The sequence below is a fragment of the Artemia franciscana genome, chromosome 17 (genome assembly GCF_032884065.1).
Source record: "Artemia franciscana chromosome 17, ASM3288406v1, whole genome shotgun sequence".
NCBI classification, from domain to species: Eukaryota; Metazoa; Arthropoda; class Branchiopoda; order Anostraca; family Artemiidae; genus Artemia; species Artemia franciscana.
The window spans coordinates 5,175,043-5,187,246 of record NC_088879.1 but is presented as its reverse complement, the minus strand read 5'-3'; the positions used below and the strand labels follow the sequence as shown (position 1 = coordinate 5,187,246).

The 12,204-nt window shown below is 37.2% G+C and overlaps 1 protein-coding gene across 4 annotated transcripts in view; it reads left to right on the top strand.

Annotated features, from left to right (window-relative positions):
- The window catches only part of LOC136037726 (transcription initiation factor IIB-like), a 177,904-nt gene that overhangs the window by 53,335 nt on the left and 112,365 nt on the right, over window positions 1–12,204 (top strand). For all 4 annotated transcript variants that reach the window (XM_065720497.1, XM_065720496.1, XM_065720498.1 and 1 more), the window contains exons 4-5: window positions 2,131–2,314; window positions 9,750–9,863. In XM_065720497.1, the coding sequence (XP_065576569.1) occupies window positions 2,131–2,314; window positions 9,750–9,863 (298 nt within the window). The remainder of the gene's footprint in view (window positions 1–2,130; window positions 2,315–9,749; window positions 9,864–12,204) is intronic.

Here is a 12,204-nt window from a genome sequence, read left to right as displayed (position 1 = left end):
AACGACGTTGTAATGTGGGTTAGATCAGAAATATGCCTTTCAACATCTTCAAACCTGGTCATGTATTTCATGTGGAGGTTGATTAGGTGTCACTTGAGTGGAGGAGTCTGTATGTACCAGGGGGCATGTTTTGTATGAGTTAGATGTCCCTCCTTTGAGACCCCAACAGCATTCCTCATGGGGACATTATCGTTGAAAGAGTAAGCAACAATAGCTTTTTATGGGTATTGGACACCCCTTGGAGTTAGCAGCATGCTTTCCATTGCAGTTTGAACATTTAAGTACCAGCTCTTCCTTTACTGTGTTGGATTGAGGACATTCTTTGAGGGTGTGTTGTCCATTACAGAGTAGGCATCTTCTGCCTCTGTGGCAATTTGAATCCACGTGGTCAAACCCATGGCACTTGAAGAACTATATTGATCTGGGGATAAACTACTTTACTGTATACCTTGCACCCCAAACGGAGATTTTCAGTGAGAACTGAACATTCTGATTGCAAAGGGCTTGGATTTTTGAAGGCCATTGTTACTCATTTGTTTCTATCATCACCTTGGACCTCCCTAACAAAATCACCCAGATTGATGACCTCCTCAGACTGTGTGAATACAATACCCTTTCTGTAATGATTAAAGTGGGGTTGGAGCTAGGACCAAGCACACACTTTACCTTATAACCGTTTGCTGAAATATCTGATATAGAAAGTATAGCAATAGCTACTGATTGATTCACAGCTGTTATGATAATAGAGCCATCTGGTCCAAGTCTCTCTAACATTGAACCATAATGACCCCTACAATCATCGTTTTGGAGGTGTTCAAGCAGTTTTTTTTTACAATCACTGTTCTACTCCATAAAGCCAACAACTTATTGGTCTCATTTGGACCTTTATCTCCTAAGGACAAAATCCTTACACTGTAATTATTTAGGTTAGGGGGAAAGGACTACTAACTGCCCTGTCAGTCATCAGAAATAAATTAAGATACCAATGCGTTAAAAATAAACAGGTAAAACAACAAAGTAAAGTCCCAAAAAACATGAAATAAATAAAACAGATAGAAGGAGGAAGGGGGAGCCTTCAGTCAATAATAAATTAAACAGTCGAAATAAATTAAAAAACGGGCACTGCAATAAGTGTCAAAATAGGGTTATAGTGGGTTGATAAGCATTCTGAAGCAGGTTGGAATTTGATAATTGCAATGGGGAAGATTAGAGGAGACTTAGCAGCAAGCACTTTATCAGTCAAAGCAAGCCGAAAGTCAAATAATGCACCGCCAAATAAGTGTACAAGGAAAGAGTCCATTGCGATTTAATTCACAAACCGGGTCGCAGAGCTATCCCAACTAGGGAAATAGCAACTTTAAAGATGTTTGGTTTATTTCAATTTCAATTCCTCTGCTATTGGTAGTGGTTCAAAGTGATTGAATTACCACCTACTAATTACATGTGGAAATAAAGACAGCGTTGTTATCACAAGCGTTTCAAATACAAAGACATGCAATTTCAGAAACAGGAAATTTATATAATAAAAAAAGAAAAGTAAAAACGGTAAATGAAAGTGACAGTGCATAGAAAATCTGTTGACTATAATTTTCTGTGCATATTATGAAGTAAGAATTGCCGCGAAGGTTCTGGCCTTTCTTGCGCTTGGGGCAAAATTGGGGACTTGATTAGCCCCCTCCTCCCTGCCTCCCAGAAAATTTTCAGGGCAAATTTTAACGAAATTTTCATTTATTAACAAAATTATTTTCAATTTATTAATTAATAATAATTTATTTTTTAATTTATTATTTAAGCTTTTTAATTATTTATTTATTATTTTAATTGTTATTTTAATTACTATTATTTAATGATTTTTTAATTCATTTTTATTTTATTAATGAATTTTATAATATTTATTTTATTTAATTCATTAATGAATTATTAATTAATTAATAATCCATTAGTTATTTTCATTTTCATTTGTTTAAAATGTTGCAACCCTAAAATTTCTGCGCCTGGGGCAAGTCCCCCCTCTGTACTTTCCCTAAAACCACCTGTGAAGAATTGTTTTATTATATGTTTCCTTCTGAAGAATGGAACCATTAAACTGATACCCTAATGTTTAAATGCTTCACATTATTTTTTTTTCAGGGTTATTGATGTTGGAACTGAATGGAGAACTTTCAGTAATGAGAAAAGTGGTGCGGATCCATCTCGTGTTGGTGGTCCGGAGAATCCTCTCTTTGGAGGTGGCGATCTATCCACAATGATTGGACCCGCTGGTCCTAATTCATTTGATGATTCGGGATATGCAAGATATAACAACAGGCGTCAGGTAACTAGTATGGATTGTTTTACTAGTTGGCCTTTAGTCTCCAATATTTGGGGACTAAAGGCCTAAACTAAAGGCCAATATTAGGGGTCTAAAGATATAACAACAGGCGTCAGGTAACTAGTATGGAATGTTTTACTAGTTGGCTTTTAGTGTCCAATATTTGGAGACTAAAGGCCTAAACTAAAGGCCAATATGAGGTGACTAAAGATATAACAACAGGCGTCAGGTAACTACTATGGATTGTTTTACTAGTTGGCCTTTAGTCTCCAATATTTGGAGACTAAAGGCCTAAACTAAAGGCCAATATTAGGAGACTAAAGATATAACAACAGGCGTCAGGTAACTAGTATGGATTGTTTTACTAGTTGGCCTTTAGTCTCCAATATTTGAAGACTAAAGGCCAATATTAGGAGATTAAAGATGTAACAACAGGCGTCAGGTAACTAGTATGGATTCTTTTACTAGTTGGCCTTCAGTCTCCAATATTTGGAGACTAAAGGCCTCAACTAAAGGCCAATATTAGGAGACTAAAGATATAACAACAGGCGTCAGGTAACTAGTATGGATTGTTTTACTAGTTGGCCTTTAGTCTCCAATATTTGGAGACTAAAGGCCTAAACTAAAGGCCAATATTAGGAGACGAAAGATATAACAAGAGGCGTCAGGTAATTAGTATGGATTGTTTTACTAGTTGGCCTTTAGTCTCCAAGATTTGGAGACTAAAGGCCTAAACTAAAGGCCAATATTAGGAGACTAAAGAGATAACAACAGGCGTCAGGTAACTAGCATGGATTGTTTTACTAGTTGGCCTTTAGTCTCCAATATTTGGAGACTAAAGGCCAATATTAGGAGACTAAAGATATAATAACAGGCGTCAGTTAACTAGTATGGATTGTTTTACTAGTTGGCCTTTAGTCTCCAATATTTGAAGACTAAAGGTCAATGTTAGGAGATTAAAGATGTAACAACAGGCGTCAGGTAACTAGTATGGATTGTTTTACTAGTTGGCCTTCAGTCTCCAATATTTGGAGACTAAAGGCCAATATTAGGAGACTAAAGGTATAACAACAGGCGTCAGGTAACTAGTATGGATTGTTTTACTAGTTGGCCTTTAGTTTCCAATATTTGGAGACTAAAGGCCTAAACTAAAGGCCAATATTAGGAGACTAAAGATATAACAAGAGGCGTCAGGTAATTAGTATGGATTGTTTTACTAGTTGGCCTTTAGTCTCCAAGATTTGGAGACTAAAAGCCAATATTAGGAGACTAAAGATATAACAAGAGGCGTCAGGTAATTAGTATGGATTGTTTTACTAGTTGGCCTTTAGTCTCCAATATTTGGAGACTAAAGGCCAATATTAGGAGACTAAAGATATAACAACAGGCGTCTCCAATATTTGGAGACTAAAGGCTTAAACAAAAGGCCAATATTTGGAGACTAAAGATATAACAACAGGCGTCAGGTAACTATTATGGATTTTTTTTACTAGTTGGCCTTTAGTCTCCAATATTTTTCATCCAGGCTATTCTTGGAGGAGGTCATATACCATTAGCCTCTCCCGCGTAGCTCAGGATAGACATTTTTGCTAGTGACTTGCAAACAGTTATTTAGAATATAAGAAATTATTTCATGATATATTGCTTTTACAAAGCTGTATACTATAGGCTTATTTAAATGTCTATACGTATTTTGCAGTATTTTGCCAAATCTCAGATAAGGTCACCCAAACGGAGTTCTGAACTTTGGAGTTCAAGGGTTGCCAGGGCATCGTGGTAGGAAATGTCTCTATTACTTAGGATGATTCTGGTTGTCCGTTTTTGGACTGACTCCAGTTCCTGCATTAGATAGGCGGTTCTTAATGCTGACGAGCCAGAGACGAGACAGGCGTATTCAAGTATCGGGCGTACGTAGTACAGGTATGCCCGAAGAAGACAGCGGGTGTTGCACCCGAAGCGGCGCATTTTTGAAAGGGTTTGCAGAGATGTGTTCATTATGCATCTATTATGGTCACATTATGGGTCACACTATTAATATGGGTAGTAAAGGTTCAACCATGTGAGAAAATGACACCTAGTATTTTCACCTCATTCACAACAAGGAAAGGAAATTCAGGGGTGACGAAGTCTCTCTTTTCGGGTTCAGTCTAGGTTTTTTTTTTACTTTACAGAGTTAATAGTCCATTTCGTATCGGAGCACTGTTAACTTAGTAGATCGAAAGTGGTTTTGGGGAATTGCTTGGTGGGGACACTGCCATGAAGAAGATAGGTGAGTAAGAGTGACAAATCGTCGATAACTTTGTATTTATTGTTATGTTCTAATAGCAAGTAGTTGGTGATGGCAAGAAACGTTTTTCCTGCCAGTTTCGTCCCTTGCAGGGCAGAGCAGGTTATTTTCTCCACTTTGAGTTACAGTCCTCTTCGTGTAAAGCAAATACTTTTTTCTGTCTTTTAGACAGAAAATCGAGTACAATGCCTAGCGTTTGACGTTTAGCACCCATTCGTTTCGGTTATAGACAGGTAACTAGGTGTGATAGGAGATCAAAGGCTTTGTGGAAGTCGATGGCTACTAGGTTGACAAAACGGCCTTGCTATTCAAGCCATTTCAGGATCTGATCGTACATTCTGACTAGGTATATAGACGTCCCACATTTTGGGAGTCCGCCATGTTGATATTTGTCGATAGTCTCACTTACTTGCTCTAGTAGCCGCCGCAATATGAACGATTGGAGATTGGTCTTAAACCATCACACGACTTGGGCGGGTTCACTTTGAGAATTGCACGGATAGGGGCCTTTTTCACGATCTATTGAAGATCCCGGATGTAAAGAACTGGTTTTTAAGAACCGAGAGTGGCAGGGCTAGGGACAAAGCAAATTCACGTATGAGCTTTGCAGGGATTTTACCTGGGAAAGGAGATGCGTTTGTCTTCACTTTCCTGTGAATACACCTCATTTCACCTCAAATTCACTCAAGATCATTCACTCAAATTCATTTCACCTCAAATTCACTCAAATTCATTTCACCTCAAATTCACTCAAATTCATTTCACCTCAAATTCACTCAAATTCATTTCACCTCAATTTCACTGAGTGCCTATTTGCTTTCGTTGGGGCAATCATCAAGAATCTCCTGGGGGCTAACGGCTAGAAAAGTGATACAAATGGAGGTGAGAAATGCATTAACGTCACTTGACCCCAGTATTCGTCCATTATCTTGACACTGGTCTTCGAAATATTGCCACTCATCGCTTTGACCAAGCGGTGCCACTTTGCAGGCACAGTATTGAGCAGGGGGTCAAATTTTTCACGACCATACTTGTGTTTCGCATTTCTGATCATGTTAACTATTACGTTTCTTTTGGTTGCTCCTTGATTTCCCTTGCCGCTCGATTAAAGGCGGCTGCGTTCACGGATCAGGGCTTTAATAGTGGGCGTAATCCATGGCTTGTCGTATTCACTTTTAGCCATAGTCTTTGTTGGAAATATCTCGAGCTATTTGGAGTACAATTTTTCACTAAAAGCGCACACCCATTGCTCAAGAGAAACGTCCGCTGAAACCTCTGGGAAGCCATATTCGGCAATCCAGTGACCATATTCACGGATTGTAGAGTCAGTTATTGGTCTAGTAGTTATCCGTGAAAGCTTGGGTCTTCTCAAAGAACTCTTGGCTTTGAGAAACAGGGCATAGTGATCAGACAAGTCGACTGGTCCAAGCGATGTCAGGGGGTGGTATATGTCCTCAGTGTTTGTAAGGATCAGATCGAGGGTGCTGCCAGACGAGTGAGTGGGAATGTTCACAATCTGATTAAGAGTAAGACTGGAGGCTAGCCAAGCTTTCTTTATCTGGTTAAAATCACCAGCAATTATAAAAGCAAGACTGCTATATCGGCTTCTAAGTGTATCAACTGTTGTTTGGAGGTAGAAAACTAGGTCACGCTTGTTTTGTGCTTCCAGGGTAATATACAGATGCCGTTATCACGCATGGAAAACGTCAAGACAAGCCCGCGATCTTGCATATTACCCATATAACCTCATGATCTGGATTTGTGATTTCAGGTAGGAGTTTACACGAAATGTCTTTCAGCACATAGATTCTTACAGTACCGCCGACCCTGTTGTCACCTCGGCTATTTCGAGTACTTAGAAGTGAATTATATCCAGTAATCCGTCCTGTAGCCTCATCGAGGCTCCAAATTTCCGTCACAGTAGCAGCAGCTATGTTTCTGCTATGGAGAAGGACTTCGAAGTCTTCCATCTTGTTAAAAAGGGATCGATAGTTAGCCTAGACAGAAAGACATTTTTAGGAAATGAGGGGGGGGGAAGCTAATCATTATTTTGCCCCTTCTCTTTTAAGGATCAGTAGAAATATATGGAGCAGTAGAAGGAAATGCGAATGCTCGGCATGGGCATTTAAAGCTTTTCTTATCATACGTTTGTGGTTTCTATCACTAGCCACTATTATATTCAGTTGCGTGTCTATTTTCAAAGTCCTGACCAATAGCAGTAGTTGCAGCAACAATCTTACACAGGATTGATGTTTGGTTGTCAATGGGTCTTGGTGTTCTACAGCGTTTTTTTATTATTTAAACAGAAAGAAATTCAAAAATATCAAGTCATTTTTCATAATGTACCCTCAAAGACACCTGCTGATGCTGAAAAGGGGGTAAATGTAATTTCTGCCTCACTTTGAGCAAGACGAATTACATCGAAAGAAGATCCCCCGAGAAGTGAAATAGAAGCAAGAGAAGTGGCGAGTACAAGAAAAATTTGATTATCCAAAGGGCAAACAAACAAGAGCAAGTGCAAACTACCAAAGGGAAAGATCTGCTTTAGGTCGAAATCGAAAGTATCGAAAGTAGTTAGGTTTGATTCATCAGAAACTGTTTATGAAATAAAAAGGAGGAACTGCAATCTGGACTCTTCTAGCTATATATAAGTTTTTTAAACACAAAGTTTGGTAGCAACTTCTGTCGTTTTTTGTCAAAATATTGCTAAAAATTTATTTGGTTGAAATACAACACGAGGAAGACGAGGTCTACTTTTTTGTGTATTGGTACATCATTGAGGAAGGAGTTCGTGACCAATGACAAAAAATTGTGAAAATAAGGTAGAGCAATAGGAAGAAATGCTAAAAAAAAACCATGTAGAATCTTCACTCTATCTTGAAAATATTTCTTATCAAAAGTCTGTAAAAAAAATGTCTAAAAAAATAAAATCTGAACAAAAGTCTTCAAAGCGTGTTTCTTATCAAAAGTCTGTAAAACTGGGTATGTCTACCTGCTAGATCTAGAACAATAAGAGCAAAATACTAATGAAAATAGAGATTGTAGATTTAAAACTGACCTTTAAACGTCAGGGTTTGCCTGTAAGAGGTTATCAAGAGGACTTCTCATCCAAGAATAAGGGCAATGTCTTGGAAATAAGTAAACTTTCCGTAAAATACGACAAGAATTTTGGCACACACTTCGAAAAAAAATTTGAATTATTGTAGTCCAGATACCTAAATGAGATCGTCGATGCGATAGCATGCCTAACTAAAGAGAAACTTGTGAAGTTCCCTGCAGTGTGTAGGGAGTGATTACACTTAGTGTAAAAATAGGGAATTATATTACTATGACGAGGTGTTGGTTATGCATATTTCATTAAATCGCTTGATAACTTCCAAAGTTCTTCAACTTCACTAAAAAACGTAAAAATTCTAAACCGGATTAAAAAAAATCGAGATCATGCTGCGACTTTTCATCAGCTGGTCGGTTGCCCTGGCCTGCCCCCCCCCCCTAGCACGAATCTTTAGCTACGCCATCTGGGGAGAGGGGGGATTCTAAAGTACATTTTCAGCTATAGTAGAATCAAGCTCAAAGTAAAGTATGAGAAGTTGTCAGAAGCTTGTATAATTAGTTCATTCATTTTTATTTTAAATAAAGATCTCTTGCGTTTTCTGAACGAAAATAGCCTTTCCTATTAAAAACTACGGTTGCCACAATAAGAGAGGGTCCATCATCCTCACCCCTATTGGATGCTTGAAAATCCTTGCGTGTTTCAGCTTCGAAATTAGGTGTAACACGTCACGGTCCATGCCAAACTTTGCCTTAAATCATACAGCTTAAAAATCCTTGCATTTGTCGCTTTAAACAAGAGGTAAAATACCTATCTTTTCGCTTCCAAGTTGGAGGTGGGAAGGGTGGTGACTGTTGAAAAGGTCACTGGTCCCTCAGTCACGTAGATAAAAAAATCCTTTCTGCTTAAGGGTTTGCTGTAGAATAGCCGGGCCTTTCAGGGAAGGGGGTCAGTGGAGGGGACACTGCCCATTGTTGGCTCTTGAAGTATACAGATTGAAAATTTTGCGCAGTTCTGGATTAAAATGATGCATCACACCCACTTTTTGCCACAAAGCTGAGAAAGAAAGGGTTTGTGATTAGTTGGTCCAGGGACTAGTTTTACCCCTAACTTGATTGTGTTACGAGGGCTCAACTCGTTTTTGAGCACCATTATTAGCCAGTTTTTCCTGGTTTATACTACAGGGAAGAAGTAGTTAACCCTTTGGGAAATTGTTTGCACGGTATACCTCGTGAATTTCATTTCTAAAAAAAGCTGGTGTAAAATACATTCATTTTGACTTTTTGCCTTGGTGTCATTTTCCAAATCACAATCGATTTGTTGTGTCCAAAGTGGGCCCAGAGGTTTCCTGTCTCTGGTCGGCTTGAAGGTGGTCGGCAAGCAAACCTAGATAAAGACTACAAAATGGTAAAAAAAGAAGAATTCAGTTGTATCGTTCAGAGACATAACTTCGTAACGACTAACACATAATAATACTATGTCCGTTTGCAAACGAAAAAAAAAAAATTGGTTTCTGAAAAATTACCCTGGCAGCACATCTTTGTACCTCTCAATCACTTTGAGCCAAATACCGTCAAAATGTTTATCTGACATTATCGAGGGCTATACATGTGCCTAGGATGCGGTATTGGGTACTGGAGGGGATACTTACTCTTCATTTATCCCCCCTCCAAAAAAAGGGATCTAGAAATTTCCTTTTTTGATTCAATGAGCCATATCCTATGTTTTTTTGCAACCATCTTTTCCGCATGAAGCGGCAAAAAAAACTCATGTGAAAAAGAAGAGAATTTGAATGTTTACATGCTATCTAAACATTCGAACCATCTTGTTGACGAATTGATTGAATTTACGAAAGCTGGAAGCTGGAACAAATGAAGATTTCTCTAAATTTTGTTTTTGAAATTGACCCATGTGAAACCTAATTAATTAGCTAAGAAAATTTCGTTGTAATCATCCGAATATCTTGTTCTATTTCCCTTCCTCCCTAAGCATACCTTTGTGTAAGATCTCTTTTGACTTTTTGGCTTTTGTTGCTTTAAGATCTCAGAAGAAGAATTTTCTATTAAAGTGAACAATTATTTTATTTTCAATCTCTCTAGATGAGTAGCTCCGATCGAACTTTGATGAACGCTGTGAGAGAGATTTCAACAATGGCTGATAGAATCAATTTACCGAGGACGATTGTGGATCGAGCTAATAGCCTTTTCAAAGAGGTAAATCAACTTGTTATTCAGAAAAAAATGTCTTATGTCTGTATATTTTCGGAAATTGGAACGCTCAGATGCTAACTTGATAAAGTCCTGAGAACAAATTATAGAGAAATTTCGGAAAGACGAATTGCTGTTGCTGTCTATTAGCAAATAAGTTATATCAAAAATCTAAAGAAATTGAAATATATGAAAATCTTTAAGTTGACTGATATATATAAAGTATTTAAATATATAATATATAAATATATAAGAAATGTAAGAAAATTTACTAGTTTCAGAAATAGGGTGGATCCTCTCCCGAAAATCAAGAGCAATCTTGGTGATAGTCAGGTTGTGATAGTCAGCAGCCATGTGCGTAGCAGCCAGATCAAGGGTTGGATTTTCAATTGATTTCAGTATGATTTTTTTTTGCAAAGAAAATAATTATGGTTTGTGATTATAGAATGAAAAATCAATATGTTTATTGCATTTAAAAAGTTAACAATAAACGTTCTTGCAATAAACTACAATCTGCAGAGAAACTACAATCTACATTGACAACTACAATCTACATCAATCTACAAACTACAATCTACAATCTACAAACTACATTGACAATCTACATTGACAACTACAATCTACATCAATCTACAAACTACAATCTACAATCTACAAACTACAATCTACATACAATCTACAATCTACAGAGAAAAAATGATAAAAAAGTAAAGCACAAAAAAGCGGAGACAATTAAACAGGGTTAATCCGACAATACAATTAAAAGATATTTATATCTTTATATAAAATCTATTTTTATCTCTTTATATAAAAAATGGTAATATAACATAAGATGTAATATAGTTTTTTTTTTAAATATAATAAGAATGTACAATTAAAAATATAAAAGGCTAAAGAAACTTTCTAATGATAAATATTTCCCATGTGACATTGATTCGAAAGTAGTGATTTCCGCTCTACAGAAAATAATTATGGGTAATTATGAGAGAAGCTTTTTTAAGAATTTCAAAAAAGTGCCTGAAACTCCCCAAAGTAACGTCAAATTGAAATAAAAACACATCATTCTACCCGTCCTAGCCAAGTGGTTAACCCGCTAGACTTGAAATCCTATATCCGTGAAGACAAGGGATCAAGTCCAGTTGTCACTGGTTATCTGGTTCAGAACGTGGGTCAGTGGCATGACTCTGCAATCTCAGCCAGGTTCGATCCAGCTCTAAATGGGTACCTGGAGAGATCTGAGGAATGTCAACAGGAAGGGCATGCGAAACCATAGGATGGGTGGGTCCCAACCCCCTATTGCACCTCCAGGCTGATGGGCCATGAAATGGAGATCACCACCACCAGTAGAGGCTATGAACTTCACTACCGTATTATTGAACTTTCTTTTAATTGAAATTGCGAATGTTAAAAACCCGTAACTGCAGGTTTACCGTTCCCTGGCTTGAACGATTTGCAAAATCACATTTTTGCATGGACAGCATTAATGTTTCCTTTTAATTTTCACCTTCCTCCCTCCAATTTATCTCAACGACCTTCTACTTACCGATGGATAAACTACTGTCTTATCTTTATTCGATGAACATAGAAAATATTGGTAAAATTCTAGTGCGTCTTTGGCAACCAGGCAACTATCATCTACGACGATTATTCCGGTAAAATGATCTCAATAAAGTTGACTTAGATGGAATTTGCGGAATGAGAGGAAAAATGGATGGCTTTTATTAACCCTTTATAGCGACAGAGACCTGAATTGCGTTGTCAAATGGCCTGTTTCAGACATAAGTTTTGCCATTCTTATACCTATTCTGCATTGGCTACATTAGCCTATCACGCTGGATTAGTTACGATCCTTGCGGATTTAAACTAGATTCTGATTGGAGGATTATTTTTGTAGGCAATTCACAGACCATCTTTACGTTGTTAAGTTATTACTGTAATTGTTTATATCTATGGATTCGCCAAGATAAGTCAAGGCCTAGGCCACAATGACCCATTGCCTCAATACATTCTTACGTTAAGTAGTGTACTTCATGGAATGTTCTTTTTACCCTGGGTTAAAACGGAAGTTATCTCTTGCTAAACCGTAAGATTTTAGTTTTTGCGTGCATATTCATTTCTTGTTGTTTTTTTTTTGTTAGTTTGATTTGTTTTTGTTGTAGAGTACGGCTCATATATGCTTTTTTTCAAAAAATATATACTTTTCTGAATTATATATATATATATATATATATATATATATATATATATATATATATATATATATATATATATTTCTTTTCGCTAACGTTAGCCATTTCTACGCAGTCTTTTTTTGTATCTATTAACTGAATTTGTTAATATTGTTATT